The sequence below is a fragment of the Trematomus bernacchii genome, unplaced genomic scaffold (genome assembly GCF_902827165.1).
Source record: "Trematomus bernacchii unplaced genomic scaffold, fTreBer1.1, whole genome shotgun sequence".
Classification (NCBI taxonomy): Eukaryota; Metazoa; Chordata; class Actinopteri; order Perciformes; family Nototheniidae; genus Trematomus; species Trematomus bernacchii.
Genome location: NW_022987313.1, coordinates 8,432,673 through 8,453,309, shown reverse-complemented (window position 1 = coordinate 8,453,309; position 20,637 = coordinate 8,432,673). Strand labels below are relative to the sequence as shown.

General features: G+C 43.7%; 1 protein-coding gene across 7 annotated transcripts; it reads right to left on the bottom strand.

The window, feature by feature from the left end:
- Positions 1-1,752: 1,752 nt before the first annotated feature.
- ktn1 (kinectin 1) lies at positions 1,753-20,295 on the bottom strand. 7 transcript variants are annotated; one of them, XM_034132738.1, is made up of 36 exons: positions 20,156-20,295; positions 15,140-15,819; positions 14,894-15,052; positions 14,691-14,807; positions 14,469-14,599; positions 14,222-14,326; positions 13,945-14,085; positions 13,656-13,762; positions 13,206-13,350; positions 12,493-12,589; positions 12,182-12,366; positions 11,965-12,054; positions 11,827-11,864; positions 11,648-11,738; positions 11,310-11,378; positions 11,169-11,206; positions 10,953-11,043; positions 10,734-10,802; positions 10,605-10,642; positions 9,422-9,512; positions 9,192-9,301; positions 8,984-9,104; positions 8,756-8,796; positions 8,550-8,640; positions 7,700-7,786; positions 5,683-5,772; positions 5,479-5,565; positions 5,313-5,402; positions 5,139-5,231; positions 4,961-5,029; positions 4,760-4,843; positions 4,247-4,330; positions 3,261-3,344; positions 3,069-3,164; positions 2,849-2,959; positions 1,753-2,747 (listed from the first exon to the last, which is right to left on the bottom strand). In XM_034132738.1, the coding sequence occupies exons 2-36, from the start codon at positions 15,816-15,818 to the stop codon at positions 2,718-2,720; spliced, it is 3,849 nt and encodes a 1,282-aa protein (XP_033988629.1). In that variant the 5' UTR covers position 15,819; positions 20,156-20,295; the 3' UTR covers positions 1,753-2,717. The 7 variants fall into 7 exon arrangements, with proteins under 7 accessions (XP_033988629.1, XP_033988695.1, XP_033988747.1 ...); XM_034132804.1 differs by having other exon boundaries at positions 8,756-8,793; XM_034132856.1 differs by having other exon boundaries at positions 8,996-9,104.
- Positions 20,296-20,637: the final 342 nt, after the last annotated feature.

Genomic DNA, 20,637 nt, shown 5'->3' with positions numbered 1-20,637 from the left:
TGGTTCCGTTCATAGCTGCACATACTTGTCCATTAATAGTACAGAGGAGTGGAGTTCAGCTCCTTCAGCAGTTGTGCTAAGGCTCAAGCTGCATTAGGCCTTTAACTGTAGGCCTAGGGGCTGAACTTAAAGCTGTGGGTATAATGAATGTTTACTGCTCTTTTGTGCCACTGTCTCTCTCCGCTTGCTTTCATCCATTTGGCATTGTCTGTGTAAACGAGCACTACAGTCTTTTCTGTGTCTGACTGACTCACCCTCCCGTATGCGCGCACACACACACAGTAGTTTGGGGGGGGGGATCAAAGGCTCTCTAGCACATACCACACTGATGGAGAGCAGATGCAGGGAGTGGGCTGCTTTGCTGAAGTTGTGCTGGCATAGTGTGAGTGCAAATCTATGTTTAGGAGGAGGAGTTTAACGTTACCAGGCAAGAAGCATGCAGAGCAGAGGCCTACCGCAACAAGCTAAATTGCGCAATCGAGATCAAGTGTGTGCAATGATGACATAGGAAAGACAAAGCCCCTATCAAGTTCCTCACTGCTCTTTGGCAGGCTTCACACGTCAGACCTTCAATGGAAGTCATGGGGCTATTAGTAAGTGTCTGACAAAGTGTAACCTCGGGCAAATGTATTGCTGTTTTTCAATACCATTTTTAATCCTTTATTGTCTATGACAGGCTTTTCCAAGAACTGTGAGGCACATTATAAAGGATAAAAGTGACAGAACTGTAGAAAATCATCATCAATTTGTCAGTTTTAGAGATCATCATACAATGAGATGTATTGCAAACAGCTTGTTTATTTTATTCATAGGGATCAAGGTATTTAAACTCATGACGGTAAATAAGCTAAGTTACAGAGGACTGTGTACATATAACAGCAGCCTCCAGCAACACGTTGTGAAAGGCACTACTTGTGTTATCGAATGACGAACATGTTGAAGATACAGTAATTCCTGTCTCTTCGCGAGGTTTCCATGAGGGTGAACGCCAGATCTCCAATCAGCTGACTGCAGCATGACAGTGTGGGAGAATGTGAGGAATGTGCTGATCCCATGTTGCTCACACCCCTGACCTGACCCCCCCCCCCCCTGCCGGCACAACAGTCCTGTTGTTTTAAAAAGGTCTTTTAACATGCAGAAGATGAAAGCAAGAGCTTTCTGTGCAGATACCCAGAGTCAGGTCCAGTCACACATAACCTGTATTTATCCTTGTATTAAAAATAGAAAGTGTGCAAAGAAACGTTAAAAAGGAAAATCACACCCAAAGCACAACTGGATTTACGACACTTTTACACTCAACCACTCATAGCATCAACAAGTGACCGCAGCAGAATAAAAGAGGTTCTTGGTAAGCTATTTCATTTTTACTTACTTTCACATCTTGTAACGGTTGGAATATTTGTGTACAACTCAGGCAGGAGTTGAGAAAACAGTTTCCTGTTCTGAGGGATTATACCGTACGTTTCCTTCACGGGAAACTGGTCACACCCCAAAATGTTCCATAATTTGGGCAGCCCAGTGCGTCACCTACTCTGCACTAATACAGTCCACTTACCTGAAATAGCATCACTACATCATGATTAACATGATTAAAATGTACAGGGAATTTAGAAGATTTTGTAATTTCCCTTTGCACATTCCGTTTTTTCAAGGCTACAAGTCATCACAGTTTGAAATATTAACTAAGGTAGCATGCTGCCCCACAGTGGTGGGGAGAAAGAAGTGCGCTGGAAGAAAAAGATGTACGCTGGACAGATTTATCAAGCATCCCTTTTATTATCATCGCCTGTTACAAAAAGAACAAAATCTTCAGTGTTAATGAACTTAGCAACAATATAGCGAGTGTTGATTACAGATGATATGAGACGCTTATTCCTAAAGTAGTTGGAGAAGGATTAAAAACCTCTACACTGTTGACCTGGCCTTCTCTTTCCACAGCCTTCTCTGGAGCTGCAGCACAGACTAAATTTAATATGTCCATGCATCTCCTTAGTTAAAATCACGTAGTGACCCTTCTGATATGCCCAGACCCCTTATGATCTCCCTTCTCCCACCCAATAGTAAGCCATGGAGCTATGAATTCATGAACGCACGATGATGCACAGTTTGATAGTTTTCTGGTCAGGAGGCAAACAGATCAACATGTATTTCAGCAGGTCCTAACTTGAACATTTAAACAATACATATCTTTTAAGTTAAGAAAAAAAGTACTGAAAACCCAAAGTTTGTTCCGTCAAGCTGGACATTTGTATCACTGCCATCCCTTGACAAATAACAACAAAAACTACTGCAGTATTCAAAAAGGGATTTCATTGAAAAATACAGGCGTTTTAAAACAGAGGAATGGTTGCCACGCAGTTTAAATTAGGCTGGGTGTCATCTTTAAGTTTAGAATAAAAATTAACTGGCGATGCTGCTGCAAAACAGGAATGTGGTGGGAGTGGAGTAGTTTGTTTTGGTACAGTGTCTGGAGTGTTTGGAGTAAAGAAAGCTCTGCCTGCCCCCCCGCAGTGAGACTGGGGGGGGGTTTGCCAGCGCCTCTGCCAGAGTCAGATGGAGGCTCGTCTACAGTACAGGTGGGGTGACGGAGGTTGGGTGAAAGGGGGGTAGCTGGGTGTTACAGTATGGTGTGACGGTGTAAGTGATAAGACCGAAGGGCAAAGGTGGTCTTTGTAGTGCAGTCAGGGTGGCTGCGGGGGGGGTCTGTCGTCCTCTCACTATACCTTGGGCAGACCTTTGTCAGCCTCCTGAAGGGAAACACAAATGCAGAATGCTCAGTCTCCACATTCAAACACACCGCTGCGATTTGAAAGAATGATACTAAAATGAGCAGAGCAGCAGTCCTTACCTCTTCCTCTCTCTTGGTGAGTTTCCTGCTGACGCCTTGTAGCAGCTGCTGCAGCTCTCTAACTGTTTGGTTTAGTCCTGCAGTCATTTTCTCCTTTCTGTCAATCTCTTCCTATCAGACAGAATGACTGGTTTAAGCTCAACGTATCCACTTAGTCACCATACATAAAAACCCTTACACCAGAATCTGTTTAAACACCCAAACTGCCCCAGGCTCTTACGGTTTGTGACGAGAGACTGCTATTCTCTATCAGGCCATCAGCGTTTTCCGTCACCTTGGAGAGCTCCCCCTGGATCAGATCAAGAGACTGCTGGGCCTAGATTAGGGACCAGGAAGTTACACTTGTTAACAATGCGGGCCTGGAGTTGGACTCGTTGCAGCAGGGTAGTAAAATAATGACGAGTATTCTTACCGTGTACAGGTCACCTGCCACTTTTTGCCTCTCGCTCTCTTCTGTCTCCAGCTTGGACAGAGTCTCAGTGAGCTGGGTTTTCAGCTGGAATAAAAACAGACACTCAGCACATGTTTTAAAGCATATTATAGCTTTACGTTATCACCTGGGAATCCCATTTAAATCTAGCATTACAGAAAAGGCATTATTTCAGAGCCTCCTGCTAACATCAAATGCGTTCATTACGGTGCTCAACATTTGCACAGTGGCACTACAACTAACCGTTATTTAGGGTAATCTAATGATTATTTAATTGAATAACTGTATATGCTATAAATGAGGAATACATAACTTAAACCTTATTAGAATTATATTTACATAACAAATATAACCAAGCATTTGCACTTTGCAAAGCCAAAGGTTAAATGCATTGTTGCCGGAAAATATAGAGATGCATTGTAGCAAAACTTAAATGCTTGTTGTTTTTGTGTTGAAGTCCTCAGTGTAAATGATCAAAAGTCTCATTTTTGACATACAAATGAACTGTCAAAAATCGACTAACTGTTAACACAGGAATGGAGATCACAGACATACGTTTAGTGACACGACAAAGGCTAATAGACAGACAATCAGACAGACAAGGTTTGTGAGAAGGCCGAAGAGTGTAATATGTTAAGATTTAAGCTGAAGATGCACAAAATTAAGCGTTTTTTGGGGACACTGCAGACGGAAGGCAAGCTGCCGTTAGTAGCCTGAACAGGCATGAGATAAGGTGAAGTGCCAGTGTAAAGAAGGGAGGGTTAGTCTCACAAAGTGTGAAGGAGAGTCATCACCCTCAATCTCAAAAACACAGAAATGTTTTTGAATGTAAGGTTTGAGGTTACAGATGATGACCCCTAGTAGCAGAATAGAGAGATCCCCGTCCTGTAGCAGTGCAGAGCCACTGCCGAGTGAAATAAGGGAAAGGCTTTAAAAGGAGCGCTAGCTAGAGGGTGAACACCGCTTACCAAATTCAGCTCCTCATTCTGTCTGAATGCCTCTGTATATGAGCCATCAAGTCTGGTCTGCAATTCAGTCAACAGATCTTTGAGCTGAAATTAAGTTGGAGATGACGTTTAATGGGAGTGTGTGGGAGTCGGTCCAGGACAGCACAATCTACTCAGTGAGCTAATCAGGGCATGAGAACAGAAAGGGAACGCTATTTAACAGAGCCATGTAGGGATAAATAAAGCACAGGATCGTGGTGTGCATGACTGTAATTGACCCAAAGCAGTCTATTAAGTTAGTCTGGTAGGTGGTGTAAATAAGGCTTTGGTAGACTAATTGCTAACAGTGTGGAGCACGTGTGCTTTCAGTGTCTGTGTTGTGTGCATTTGCCTCCAATAAACAGGAAATAACAAACATCCAAAACAGGAAATGAACATAAAAGTGACAAACAACAACTCATGTTTTTGCCACAGGAGGATGATGCTGCTGCTATGCCATGATTTAGGGATCCAAACAGAGAGGTATGTGCTTACCTCTCTGACCTCTGTTACATAGGTGGCACTCTCCTGCTCTGCCCTCTCCAGCTCAGACTCCAAGTGCTGCTTTTCTCTTCTAAGCTGCAGGGGACAAAGGAGGTTCAAAGACAGTGAGGACAGAAACAAACCACAATTTAACATGGCTGATGATCTGAACAACAGTGTAAGTTTGAAATGAGCGTTTTTAGGAAGACTTACATTTTCCAACTCGGCCCCTTCAGTTAGTCTCTCAATCTCCTGATCCATAAGTGTGACTTTCTGGTTCATCTAAAAGAAGACACAGAAGAGTTATACAATGAAACAGGCACGCAGTACTATATCTGCTCAGTGTACTATATCTGTTGTACTATCTGGGAGTTGTTACTTGAACACACACCTCTTTGAGCTCTCCCTGTGATGCCTCCAGCTTCACCTTCCAGCGGGACTCCTCCTGCTCCACGCTGTTCTGCAGGCGCTGCAGGATGCCCTCCTGTGGACGCAGCAGGAATGACAGCTCAGTTTGGAACGATAGACCACTATAAAAAGCACACATTTTAAAACCTCATCTTACCGTCTCTGCCAACACCTTCTTGTACGTCTCGCAGTCTTTCTGTAGGATCTTTTGTGCTTCCTCCGCTTCCTTCAGCTTCTCAGTCGATCTCTGTTGAGAGGGAAGTTGCTTAAGATATCTTCAGTTTGAGGAAAGACATTAACCTTTACACTTCCACTTGATTTACCTCAGAGTCCCCTGATGCAGGGGTGGATAGTGCAGCTGAGCTTTCAGCTACTGCCCCCTCAAATCTGTGAAGCCACTCTTGGTGGTTCTAGGAGAAAGGAAGAGAAAGATAAACAAGGGACATCTATACACAGGAGAAGTACAACAGTGTAAGACGGGTAATCGAATACAATTTCCATGGTGATAAATATCCCGTTACCCTTACCTGCTCACTGGGCAGAGGCACATGGGGCAGAAGTCTCTGCAGAACATCTCGACACTCGGCCTGACACACTTCCAGTGCTGTCTGGTTCTCCTAAAAGGCGATGGGAGGGGGCAAAGAGGAAAAAGAATAAAAACAGAGGAGAGGAGATTGAGCACCCAAAGTTCAAATAGTTCAGTCGATTCGAAGACAAAGTCCAGGCGTCCTCAGGGCAGATGACCACCACCTTTCTGCTTTTTCATTCTCACCGTGATTTTTCTCATAATCAACACTTCTGCTGATAAACCTCGTTTATCATAGTGCATTATGCTATTTCATAAATGACACATTTCATACTCATCATTGTTTCATGAACCTCCTTACACTCAAGAACAATATACCAACTAGCCTTTTTTTATTTATACCAATATATTAAAGCTGCCAACCTACTTCCAACCACTTCTTTCATAAATCAAGTAACTACAGGGTACAATGTAGTTACTGTTTCACCTCTGATATCCCTCATGTACACACAAATGTGGGAATAAGTAGTTTCAGTTACTATACACCTATATAGTGTCTCACATTCCCCTTGACATCTTGAAGCTTTATTATCTGCCGTTTTCCTTTTTATTCCTTGTTTATAGTGTAATTGTGTAGTTTCAGTTTTACCAACTGCATTCAAGAGTGTTTCTTGTACTCGGTTGGAAAATAAATCTTGGTCTCAAGTCGACTGCCTGATTAAATTAAGATTTAATTTGAAAAGCCATCCATCATGGCGCTCCAATCAATGTCACAGGAATTACTCACTTAACATAATCTTAAACTGTAATTTTAAAGCATTAGGATAAACGCTGTCTCACTCCTACTTCCAATTACCCTGAGAGAAAACATCAGCATCTTTCAAAAGGCCCATCCTACACCAAGTGTCAGCAACCTCCCATTCAGAGCAGATCACATGCTTCACACCTCCTGCAAGCACCAACACATCAACCTTCTTTCATGTACCAAGTACCTTGAAACTCTTAAATACGTAAAAGAAAATGCAGTCCTTCAATAATAATCTGGCCTCCTGCACTGTCACTCTGAGGCTGGCACTCTCACAACCATTCACATTACCACACTGCGTCACAGGGCAGCTCTGAGACGAGTGTGTGGAGTTTAATACAAACAGTGTTTTATGACAGTACACAACAGCTGCCAAGGAACTCCCTGGCCCGGCTCTGAGGAGGTGTTTCTACTGTACTCAGATGGCAGAAGAGCAGCTGCGTGCTGACAGTTCAGCATTTACGCTTCCTTAATGTAGGCGACCAGGAGGGCACAAATATACGTTCACTGCAACTGTTAATAGACAGGCTATCTGGTAACCCACTCTATGTCTTCACTGAGGGATCTCCAGATACATGACCTACACGGTGGATTTAGTTACAAAAGTCTTTCAGTCGCGAGTTGAGAGCATACTGAAACATAAGGCCACGGTTGCCTATTCATCAAACGTTTCCAATGATCACTTTGGCATTTAAATCGTAGTGAATTAAAAACAGATTTTCATTGACTGATTAACTGGTGGTATCGACAGCACGGATGTCACAAAACGGAAAACATGCTAGAAATGAGTGACATGACAGAAAGACAGGAAGCGGCCGCAATGATTACAATGATATCAATCTAATGACATCTAATGAAATAATGTCTAGGTCACTGCACACTCATTTCCAAGCATCAGCCAGGAAAATTATTTATATATTTATATTTCAGATCTTCAAGCAAAAATAGTTGTCAAGTTAATTAAGTCAGAGATTCTCCCGGGGAGTAGCAGAGTTCAGCATTGAGCCAATCGAGGCCAAACAAAAGAGGCGAGGGGCAAGAGGTAGGTAAATGAGTATGCAGCTTTGTAATGGATGGGCGAAAAAAGAAATCTCACTGGGTCAATTATGGCAAAAAAACAGCATTTTTAGGGGGGGATGCATCAGATTGGAACTAGAGTGAAGCAGACTGAGGGGGGGGGGGGGGGGGGGGGGGGGGGGGGGGGGTGTCGAACCTTGACAGCTTTGCTGAGTTTCCCTTGAAGTATGGATTCGGTGGCTGACAGAGCTTCCATAGCACTCCAGTTTTTCTCCCGAAGCTCCTGTTTTGGTCAGTTCCAGAGAAATACTACTTTCAGTTCAGCCCCAGGAAATGCATTCAGTGACCCGAACATGAAGATTGGTAGAGTGATACAACAAACCGAACGCATTTCTCATTTTTACATTCCTACACTCTGCTTATCACCCATGCTCCAACGGCTAAAAATAAGTATGAACAACTAGCCTCGAGAATCCCAGTCTCACACCTCGTGTGGGTCACAGCAACATGCATAGTGTGCAAGATGTGCATTGTAACAATATTCTGTTTCATTTATATTAAAATGGAGGAAATCATATATATAGTAGATACAAAAATGAGAACATTTTTCAATGAAATTCAACTTTAAAGAATAAAAAGGTAGGCGAGTCTAACAGTCTGAATCACCCACAAGCACAGACAAGCTTTGCCGGAATAGTGAAGGCCAATGGCAGCATATCAGGAGTAGGCTGGGAGCCCTGTTATGCAACACTGAGCTTTAGCTATCCAAATCAAGATAGACATCTGTGCTGATGTGTATTACGTTTAGAACACAACCTCAGCTGAAGGTGGTGTTTGCTTTCTATTTGGTTTAAAAAAGAAGAAGCAAAACAAGCGAGACTAAATGGCGGTGGACAACAGGAAGTATGGATGTATGCTGGGCAGTGTGTGACTCCAGTGTGAGGGGAGTGTTTTAGGGTACCACACAAGGGGAGGGGGATAAGTCTTATAGGGCTGGACCAGATACTGGTGTTATACAGTTCAGGTAATCGCTGTGGGAAACCTACGTTGTTCTTCTTCCTGTGAAGCTCCACGGAGTCTCTCAGCTCGGCCAGCTCAGCCTCCAGATCTGAGACCTGCTTGTCCTTCTCTGTCAACCTGACAAACAACAACATAACAACTCATTGTGAATCATTATATAGTTAGGGGCCTTTGAAAACATGTGGAAAAACTATGTGTTATGATACATCATATGGAATGCAACATTACTTACGCTGATAGAAGCTCTGTGCTTGGCACTGCTGCCTGGGACTGCTATTTGAGGAGGGGGGAAAGAAAAAAGAACATTTAAGACAAATTCAAACATGAACCAAAGTCAGAAGAGCTCTTTCATCCAAATGCATTTGTTGTCCAATTCAAATTGTCTAGCTAGAGGAATCTTGCCGATTTAATCCAAAACACATGTCACACTTGCACAGAATTCCTTTGCGGTGTTCCTCACCTGTTGCTGCATCTGTTGCTGCATCTGTTGCTGCATCTGCTCCACCTGCTCACCCACTGCCTTTGTCCTTGCCTCCATCTCAGCTTGCAGCATCTGGATCTCTTGGTCCTTTGCTGCTAGCCTGTGGGTCAGATGTGCTGCTCGTCAGACTCATTTGTGAGGGAGGCGCTGAACAACTTCATGTTAAGGTGTGGGGGGGGTAACCTACTGAGCGTGGAGTTTTTGGAGCTCGGCATCAGAACTGGACACTTGTGTTGTCTCCTTCTCTCTCAGCTGCTCCATCTCTGTCTGCAGGGCAGCCAACTGCTGCTCCAGAGCCTGAGAGACAACATGTATTTAGATAAGAGCTCAAAGTAGGACAGGACAACATTAACAATATCATGAAGACCATGTGAAATGTGCAAATCTAGTATATCATTAGAAAAGAAAAGCCCACACCTCTACCGCCTTCTCTCTGGTAGAGCTGCTCTCCTGTGCCGTCTGTAGACTCTCTTCCACTGACTTTAGCTTCACATCCTTCTCCTGGATCCTATAAAGCATATTGAACCAAAGGTTTGTCACACTAAACAGCTTGACGTCACACAGAGAGAAGTTATCCGGGATGAAAGGACATTAAAGAATACACGGCCTCTCGTGACAGTGGATAATTACAATCAAGGGAGTGGGCAGGAGGAATGAGTTTGATCTGCCTACAGTAGAAGAAGTAGTAGCCTTGGGCAAATAACATGAAATTATGACCGACACCAGCTGTTCTTCATCTATTGTCTGGTGTTAAGGACACTAAAGTCAATGTTGGTCAGTGTGTCTTATGGCGCATTTCCACTGCAGGGCCTTGCACGGCTTAGTACGGTATAGTTAGGCCTTGGTAGGCCAGGCTCACTTTATGCTGCGTTTCCATTACAGTTTAGTAGCTGGGGCAGTAACTATAGTAACGCAGTGTAGGCGGAGCCGTGACGTCATCTTCAATGCGAAACACAGAAAACCAACATCAGCCGTTAGCTGTTAGCACTCAAGCTCACAGCTCCTCATATCTGTTCAGAAACTAGACAAAAGTTAAACAAGTACAAACCACAGACTGCCTGTGTCATGGCGAATACAGTCGCTGGTTTGTTTATGTCTGTATAGGCCGTTGTTGTGAGTGTGGACGGTCGGAGCATATCCAACGTTAGCTTAGCCGATCTCCATTCAGAAAACACGCATTTTAAAAGGTTTTTCGCCTGCCGTCTGTCTGCAGACTTGTCAAAGCATTAATTCATGGTTTTTACTAACCGGTATCAGTATGTTGTTACTTCGGCATCATTTTGAAACGTGTATTACAATTAAATCACCGTCAAATATGTTCATTTTGTTGTAGTTGTAGCCCCCTTGCCAGCGATTCTCTCACTAGTTTAGCATACTCAGCCCGGTTGTTGGCCTGGAAAGAACCTGGATTCTGGAGAGCCAGATAAACTGTGAAACAGTACCCGTTAGCCGGTACTAACCCCTAGTGGAAACCCAACCAAAAACGGGCCGGGTTTGGCACGGCACGCTTAAACCGCGCTGTAGTGGAAATGCGCCATTAGTGTGTAGCGGAAAGGGTTGGGTGATCACAAAACACCAAAGTCAACTTGAGTGATCTTACATGCTCTGGAGATCTTCCATCATTGACTCTGATGGTGCCTGTGATGAGAGAAAAATACAATTAAGAAAATACAGAATGAGGTGTGAAAAACACAGCAACTTCTTTACGTAAAGATTTGAGAGATCTCACCTGTTCTGCTGTCATTGTCTTTAAGGCCTCCATTTCCTGTTTGAGTCCTTTGTTTTCCTCTCTTACAGCCTGCATCAGGGAGAGAAATGACTTAAAGATTTTCCTTTCCCCCCCATTAGGGATTGTGATTACAAAGCAAGCAGGGAAATGCAGAGTCACTGAAAGCCTGCTGATGTCAGGAAGAGAGTGTGTGAGGCAGCAAAAGAGAAAAACAAACACCTTGAGCTCCTCCTCCTTGTTGGCCACCTCGATCAGCCCCTTCTCCAGCAGGTCCTCCACAGTTTTCATGTTGTCTTCCTTTTCCCGAACACTGGGTGGGAAGCAATGTTTGACAAGGTCATCAGGGTTATTCTTTAGAACTTATTATAAAAAAGCGACACGTCTAGCCCAACACGTTTAACCAGCTGGCTTGTTCAAAATATGTTTCACACACACCTCATCTGGAACTGGTCCAAAGCTATTTGGGAGGCAGTCTACATGGGGAGAGACAGATACAAGAGGGTGTGTTAAAGAGAAGAACACAAACACATTGGGGCCTTTTAATGATTGGAAAAACGGTCAAGGTACATGGCTAACCTGATCAGAAATCAGATTCTGCAGATTCTGAACCTCTGCCTTCATGGACATGTTATCGTTGTGCAAGGCCTGCAGAGGAAAACAACAACATTTATTTGACTAAGACATGACAGGATCTGACAGACATGATCATAACTCTGTCAAAGGGTTTTAAAACTGTGAAGTAAATGATATCTGTTCGGCATAAGCAGATGTGAATTGTTCTTTCCAGCAGGGCGGTGTATAGGTGTATAATCCATATCCCCTCTCCATAGGCCGAGAACATGTGAACCAAATTCCAGCAGACTAATGAACCGATGCAATGTTAGTATAGGAAGCTGTAGATAAAGCGGTTTTACCTGCATACTCGTTTCTCTAGTGGCCCCACCGCTCCTCTCGGCATTTAGAGAATCCTCCAGACTCTTTCTCTGCAACTCCTTCTCAGCCAAACTGAGGGGAACAGTAGGAAGAGTGCATGAGAAACAGCTTCAAAGGAATAACTTTTTTTATATGTTTGAAAAGGTCAAGTGTTTCTTACAGCTTCTGTAGCTCATCAAAGTGAGAGACATGGGTGACCTACATGAGAAAGAAATGACACATTAGCCTAAATTCATACTGTAGCGCAGGCTGCATCTCTTTTTCTTACTTAAAAACTGAATGAGGTTGACCCGTTTACCTGTGTCGACATCTGGGCCTGCAGGGCCTCATTCTGGACTAGCAGGGTCTCGCTGTGGACCTGAAGACCTTGGTTTTCATTAATAAGGTCCTGTTAAACACAGTCTGTATTAGTTGACAAGAAGTGTGGGTTGCTCTGCTTCATCTAAATATAGAATCAACACTTCAGAGTACTAAAGTGCCTCTTAGATGTTGCGTTTGATGTTGTGGAGGCTCACCTGAACCCGGCCTTGCAGCACGTCATCAGGCATGCTGTGCTGGGACATCTCCATGAGCTCCATCACTCTCTGCTCCAGCCGCTCCTTGGACACCATGGCTTCAGTCAGGTTGCTGTGTATGGTCTGGATCTCCTTGTTCTTGTTGTTCATCTCCGTCTCCACTGCAACCAGCTGGCTGTGCAGATCTGCGCCCACACACACACACACACACACACCGACCATCAGTTGCTGAATGTAACCTAATGATTTCTCTTTAATGTATTCAGAAAGCTACAAAGGATTTCATCTCAAATGCAACCAGGATGCATCACCTTGGTTTGAGGCCTGGAGCTTCTCCCTCTCAGCGTTGACATTGTGGAGGAATTTCTGCAGTTCTTCCCAGCTTCTCTTAGCATCCTGCAGCTGGGCCTGGAGATGGAGAGATACATCTACTTTACTGAATTGTACCAAACATTTGAATAGAAAACAAGTCTTGTACTGCCACACTAAAAGGTAAACTAACAAATAACATCCTTTTATCTCAGTGTTAATATCTTTACTGACTCACAACACAACTCTGGATCTTGCAAACTGTGTAGTGGATCATAAGCATTTGAATTGATTTGTATTAAGTCTGCGCAATAAAGAACATCTCAACTCTCCGGTTATTTGCCGAGACTCTTGAGAGCCAGCGACAATATTTTCCATCTTTGATCGTGGTCAATTCAATGAAAAGACAGGAAAGGCTGATCTGGGTGTCTCACAGGAAAGCGTTGTTCATACACAGCACAAAGCTTCTAACATTCCTGCTTCCCAAGCCAACACAATCCTTCCAACCCAGGTTATATTTCCCACACCCCCTCCCCAGGACTTCCACTACAACCTCCTCCCATTTCCTCGGCAATGCTTCCACACCCACTAACCAGATTTGAAGCTGTGCGGAATGGTCCAGGGCTTTAAACATTCATTTAAAAAACGTTCATTTTTGTCTCGGCTGGGGAAACTGAAGCTAAATAAAACACATTGTGCATCTGGATTAGCGTACCTCCAGCTGGGACACGTTCTGCTTGTAGTTGACCTCCAGTGACTTCCTCTGGTGCTCCTCCTGCTGCAGCTTGCTGTTGTTGTCTGCCAGCTCTTTCATCAGACCGGTGTACTCAGAACGCAGATTGTTGAGCTCTGCTGAATTCCTATGGAGAAAAAAGCATCATAAATGATAGATGTGGAAATAGATGAGGGGGCATCATTGTTGGATGCATTGATGAAACAAATGCACTAATAGCATGTATGTGGCATTTCACATTATGTAACTGTGCATACAGATGGGTCTCTTAATGTGAGCAACACATGCAGGAGAAAGGAAGGGAAAATGTAAATCCGAAACGAGCTCAAATTAAAAACACAATGCTGAAATTCTAATATTGTTTTACTAAGATGAGCAGATAAGACATGTAGGAAGCATGACCAGTAGCAGATATTGCAGTGCAACACTCACTTGCTCTCCATCTGGTTGGTGGCAGAGCTGACTGCGTCCCTCAGGATGCCGTTCTCCTGCTGCAGTCGAGTGATCTGGCTTTCCAGCTGCTCCCTCACCTGCTGGAACTACAGATACAAGAGGATTCAGTATCAATACAGCATTTTTTGATTTGTTCAAATTATTCAAATGTCAGGATTTTCTTAATTGTATTAGTTCTATGTAATGTTGTCTAATGTGAAACTGTGCTTATAATAAAACAACAACATGGGAAATGAAGTGTTGATGCTTATGTAAGAAATCTATTCACCTTGATCTGCATGGACTGGAGCTCCTGGTAGCTGCCCTGTGCTTTGCCCTGCATGCTCCCCAGTTCCTTCTCCACAGCTGCACGTTGGTCCCTCATCACCGCCTCCACTCGGGATGTCTTCTGCTTCTCAACATGAAGCTCCTACAGCACAGTAGAAAAACTAAATATTAAGCTCTACACTGAGACTAAAAGTACTACTCGATTTGGAGAATAAGTTGAGAATAAAATCGTGTCATGACATCATGTGATTCAGGAGGTAGAGCATGGGAATCCTGACCTGGCTAAGCTGCTTCACTTTGTCCTTGGCAATGGACGCCTCCTCTTGCACAGTTGTAAGAAGTCTCTCTCGCTCCTGTAGAGCTGGGTCAGGCCTGGCTGCAGACTGGTGGCGAGACACATAACGTTAAAATAAAAGTGGTCATAGCTGGTTCAACTATAAGTACCATGTCTCCTGCGAAATACAAATAAAATGTTTCTCGTCGCCACACTTTTTCTTTTCTATGTATCACTTATTAATGTCTCACTTTGAAGCAAGCATCCAAAGCATTAGGGCTCTTTTCCCGGAGAAGAGTCATCACACTGACGGCCTCGGCCTCTGACAGAGCGAGGCTGGACAGACCAGACAGCAACTCCTTCAGCTTCACCCCGGTGTTCTCTGTTTAAACACATACGATAGGGAACACCATTTAGCATGTTATCACAACAAACAGAACCAAACGAAGGATCAGACTTGTTTTCCCTCTCACCTTTGTCGGTCTCATTCTTCTGTTTCTTGCCACTCCCTTTAGCCGGTGCATCATCGTTATGACCTGCCTGGTGGTTGGCAGAAGCCGCCAAATCAGCCAGAACATGGGCTTCGTCAACTGGATTGAAGGAAAAGTGGTTGATTAAAATACAAGGATTTGGTTTAAGAAATGTAGATATTACTTTGCTCGTGCATCAGCCTTACCATGCTCGGTCTTCTGCTTCTTGGAGGAGTTCTTCTTCTTGCCACTCGTAGCAACAGGGGTTGCACCGTCCAGAACTTTGGTTTCAGCCACAATAGGAGCTTCCTTCTTCACTGGGGCCTGCTCGGACTTAGCCTCAGGCTGCTGGTCATCCACTGCAACTAAGGAATCATTTATTGAATCAAAGAGTTAGCTATTTCTGTCTACGAGATGCACACCCACATTCAACAGTACCCTAGGCTACTCACCAGGCTCTGCTTTTTGTTTCTTCTTGTCCTTCTTCTTCCCAGAGGTTTGGGGAGGTGTCTGAGCCTGAACAGGAGCCTGGACAGATTGGACCTGGACCTCAACCTCAAGCTGGGGAGAGGGGGGGCTGGACTGTTTGCCCGCAGACAGAGTTTGCTCTGACTTGCGGCTCACCGGCTTGGATCCGTTCATCTCTGGCTCCTCAGAGGAAGCTGCAGCAGCAGCAGCCGCAGCCGCCGCAGCCTTGGCGGCCTTCTTGTCCTTCTTCTTCCTCTCCCTCAGACCAACAGGAGCCTCAGGTGACACAGAGACCGGCACGTAAGGAGTAGGTGTCTCTGGAGCTGGATCTGGTGTAGCCACTGGTGTAGGTTCCTCTTCTACCTCCATAGCGTTGGTACCATCAGCCAAATCAAAGTCCTGCAGATCCTCTTCAGACTCTCCTCCACCTCTGCCGCCTACTCCTCCACTAGCACTCTCCTTCTTCTTGCTCTTCTTCTTGTCATTCTTCTTACGGGTGTCTGGCTTGGATGGTGGTAGCTTGAGGTCTCGTTTCTGCCGGGCCAGCACCTCATCGTAGGAGGTCTCCTTCATGAAGAGCCAGAAGAAGAGGAACATCAGGGCGATGACCAGGGTGGGGGCCAGGATGAGCAGGTACTGAGAGTCGTAGATATCCAGCACCATTCTGAAAGGGTTTGGAAAAGAAACAAGGGATCAATATTTTATTTTGGCTTCATCGTTCAAAGTAACCACCAACCAAATTGCATGTGTATTTCCCACATACTGAATGTGTGACATTATGGTGATAGCTTTCCACCAACAGAAGGCAACTGGCAAATTCTGCTACAAACCGAGAGAGCACAAGAACAGACAAGCACACATATTTTATGAAATTGAATCTGTGATTTCAGCTTGCTGCTCCTATCCATCCTATACCAGTCCTGCTGCTCAATTATTCTTACTTTTGCAAGTGTGAACTGGTGCAGATATGAGATATGATAGGTGGAGGTGTGACAGCCTATCCTCTAAGTGATATGATTAAATTAGATAACACCAACACAGCTACATATCTTCTCCATCTGGACAATCATTTTAACATGGCTTCATACAGCTCACAAAGGGGACAAAATAGGTCAAGAACATCCGAGTGACAACTAGGCTTAAAAGAAGATGGCTCACTATCTTATTTAGTCACTTCCCCTCCTTCAACCCCCACAAAGACGACACGGTGGTATTCAAAACTCATATCAGCATGGATTTGCAAGAGGCAAAAATACCCCCACACATGCATGTGTCACACACTGAGGTCTGCTGCAGCTGCAGTTTGACCCCTGCCTGCTTTAAGCCAATGGAGAGGAGGTTCTTCTTCTATCAAAGGCAAAGTTAACGGAGTTGAGAGGTCCTTTAGAGACAACATCCGTTAGGCTCAGTCAAAGACATTCTTAGGAACTATGTGTTGTCTGCTCAAGGCTACACGGTACAAATTAATTGGGGTGGAATCAATGCAGAGAAAGCAGTAATAATTTGAGACACCTTATTGCTGACTAGAACCCCCTATAAACCAAACCAACTGTAAATAATTACACCTACTTGGCAAAAATGACACTGAGAAAATGGCTGTTTAGATGACGTAGACTGTATATGAGTAATGAATGAGCTTACAGATTATCCTCTTATATACTTATCTTATATGATTTTTTCTTGCAGCACATATTATTCTATTAACTCAAACTGATCAGACCCCAGGTGGCATGTTTGATGTTAAAATAGCTGAGGTGGTGCTGCAATGTCGTATGTGGCAGAGTAGAACTCGTTTTTTAAACACTATTGCATCTGGAGAGTACGTTTTGCAACACACAGCAGCAATGCCTTGTGCAAACTTTCACTACATAAGAAATCATCACTTTTGTGAAAACCTGGGTGACGGCAGCATCATTGTTTTGTCAACACTGCAGGGTGGCAGCGACAGTGAGTGTCATGAAGTGGTGACCAATCCCATTCCATACCAAGGATCTGTAGCAGTAATTAGTTTGGGAGTCCCGTGTCTTAAAGCAGACCTCTTTAGTAATTTGGATTAAGCAGATTACCCATGATAATACATTTAAGAATAACTTTCCACTGCAGGGCTTCCTGCGAACTGACAAGCTTAGCCTTATAGTTAAATGATGACCCCGTTTCAGTCACACCTCAAAAACCTCTTCCACAGCACACACAGATTTACCAGGTCTGTTAATATCTAATAGTTTTACATATCTTTTTTTGAAACTGGTTATGTACTTTAAAGCACCAAGCTCTCCCTTTAAGCATAGACCAAAACATTATTATATAAGCTTTGAGTCTGGCAAATACATCTGATAGGCTTACTAGGTTATTAGGAATGTTTGCTTTATGCCTGTACATTTTTCTAGAGATGTTTGTATGGTAACTGTGTCAAAGAGCATGCATTCCGACACACTCCATAGGCTGCAGCGAAGGAAAAACCGATAGAAAATATGTGTGAACAGTGAGCAGAGAAATAGCTGTTGGTTAAGAGAGTGCTGTGGAAACTCAGCACTGAGTCATAACCCATGCCATTATAGAAACGAAAAGTTTAAAACTGTTACCGTCTAATGTATAGTATTCATATGTTTTACCCGCTACCTCATTGGAAGATGCCTCGTACTAAAATGACACTACAGAAATCCCAAACTAAGTGTAATAAACAGCAGAACAAGACCAAAAAAGGCTTTCAGTTGACTTCAGATTGTACCCATATTAAAACTGGACATAAACCAACTAGGCCAAAGTTTTTTTAAATAAGTCATTAGACATAAAGAAGCCATAGTACATCATGTACTACATACCACACACCCTGGGTGAATTGTGTAACAACTGCTAACATTCACTGGCTCCTGAATGAGGAAATTCTTTGTTACGTTACATTCATTCATTGTGTGATCCAGGAAACTTCCATGTCAGACCAAATGAAGACAAGAAATAACTCTTAATAAAGCAACATTGCTTCTGGGCGTAATAATCAAGGGTGGAGTAAGTGCCGTAAAAGTTTGAAGCCTGCTTGCTTCCCTTTAGTTCCCTGGCCTCAGAGAGGAAGGTGCATGAGTTTCCTTGTGCAGCCCGAGCCTTGTCCCAGCATCAGAATGAGCCCGGGGGACAAAGCCCTCTCGGGCTGTTGGCTCCTCGGAATCTACCCACTTGGCTGGCCAGGCCTCCTGATTTGGCAGGCGTGGACAGAGAGGGAAGCCCTGATAACTATCGAGTCTAAAAAGCTGTGCGGGCAGTACTTGAAAACCAGGACAGGCAGCAATTTATAACTTTAAGATGGCAAGAATTCACTTAAAAGCAAATCAAAGGTCCAGGAAAGCACAGAAACCAATTTTTCAGGATATATAAACATAAAGATAACAAATTAGATTTAGAATTGGACTACAAAATCAAAATAAGACAAAGATGGTGTGCTGGTGCTAGGCAAATGGCAGAAAATGTTAAGTATTACAACATTTTATATAAATAATAAGCCATGTAGCAAATAATTTAAAAGGCATGATTCCACAACAAAAGAAGACTATGAAACTATATTTAACTATCCAATAGTGTTACCCTTTATCAGTAAAGTTTAAATGACTGCATGCCATAAAAAAAAATGTATTTACAAGTGATAGGTATGCAAATTGGGAGGTGGTTCTTTGAATAGTTAAGCCTGACAAATAATGTATAATCAAAATTCCTGTAATAAACTATAAACAAGTAGCAAAGTGCACACAGTATGGCATCATAGTAGGAAAACATTAACAAATCTGCTCTTCCTGAGTGTACTATATGTTGAATCAAGTACAACTAAGACACCCTATATAAGGGCTTATCTGAAGCTATAGCTCAAGGAAATTAACAATGATGCTAACAAGATAAAACTGATACAATGTATCAAGCTCAGGCATACATTTAAAGACTCATCATTCAAGTGGGGCAATTAGGGTGCTTGAAGGATTTCAAAGATTCTCCAGAAAATACTTTCATTCAGCATCAAAGTTAGATCAACAAACTATACATGTATTAGGACACAGTGTGACATTTATATTCACATATTTACTAATTTCTTTATTCAAGGTGTAGTAAAGCTAACAACCTAAGTATTGCTCATTTAAATACCAAAAGTAATAACAACACCACAACTGGTCTTAGATGTCTATTGAGTCTCCTCACAATTCAACAAGAGCTGTTCAGTGTAGTAGAGTACCAAATGTCCCAGCATGCTTCGTCATGTCTAATCGCCGGGGCCGGCCTTGTGCTCACTACTGAACCAAGATATGTAACGGCAGCTGTTCGTACAGTAAGAAATATAGTACTTGTGGATACAGCAGCCTGCGATCACAGAAATAGCAGAACTGATCCAGCTACAGCGGTTATCTTCCGTGCTAGCCCAGATTAGCTTCTAAATCACACGTTATAATGGAATAAACCATAAGAGCATAAGAATAGTTACACATGTCGACGAAAAGCACACTTTACCGACATTATTAGCACAAAGGTGGGGGCTAAATAGTGGTCCGGACATGGCTACAAGTAGTAGTAGTTGTATTATCCACACGGGAAAAGGCTTGCCTCTCAAGTTCGTCTCAGAGTGGCTACAGCTCAGCATGATGAATGAGCTAGCTAACATTAAAGCTAACCAACTAACGTGAGGCAGGTACTAACGTTAGCCGACCAATCCAATTATTGGTACAGAGGACGACTCCACAGATAGACTGATTAAGCTATCATATTAGCAGGAACAATTGTATTTCCTTCCCACACACTCAGTCCGTGTGGAGGCGTGGATCTCTGCCTCACGGGCCTCGCCTCGCTGGTGACCCAACCTCCCTCTCTCCTGAAATCTGTGACCCGGTTTGCTGCTTCTTTCTTCCGCTCAAGTCCTGAGGGCCGTTCCCAGGCCTGGGTGAGAGCTTAGCCGCGGTGAGACCGGAATGAGCGGCCTGTTGACGGAATATACATAATACCAACGAGAACAGCTAATTGAGGCGTACCTGTAGCTTTAGTTTGCTGTTCCCGTGGCTGGTGGTTAAATGGCGTTGTTCTGCGTTGACTCCGGCAGACTCCTGACTTCCCAGGGCAGCTCCAGCCTGGCTTTCTTCTGCGCTATCCGTCACACTATCTGCCGTTTCTGGTTCGCGGGGGCGGGTCATACTCAGGATGCTTTGGTGCGCTTGTTTTGTGACTCCGGGCACACCGTTCGGGGCGGCTAGTAAGCAAGGCTAAGTAAAGAGATATGCCCGCCTTTCCAAGACAGCCTTTGCTCATGAATCGACAAAAGCAAAGAGGGGAGTGGTCATTGCACTTCCCCAAAGTCCATAAAACAGCACTACAGAGAGCACAGCAGTGGTATTTAACCAGCCACACTACTTTCATTTCAGTTACATTTATCTGTGGTATCTTGTGACCTAACGACAATTGATTTTCATTTATTATAATAGGGAAACAACCGTATTTCTTAAAGAATTGAAATTAA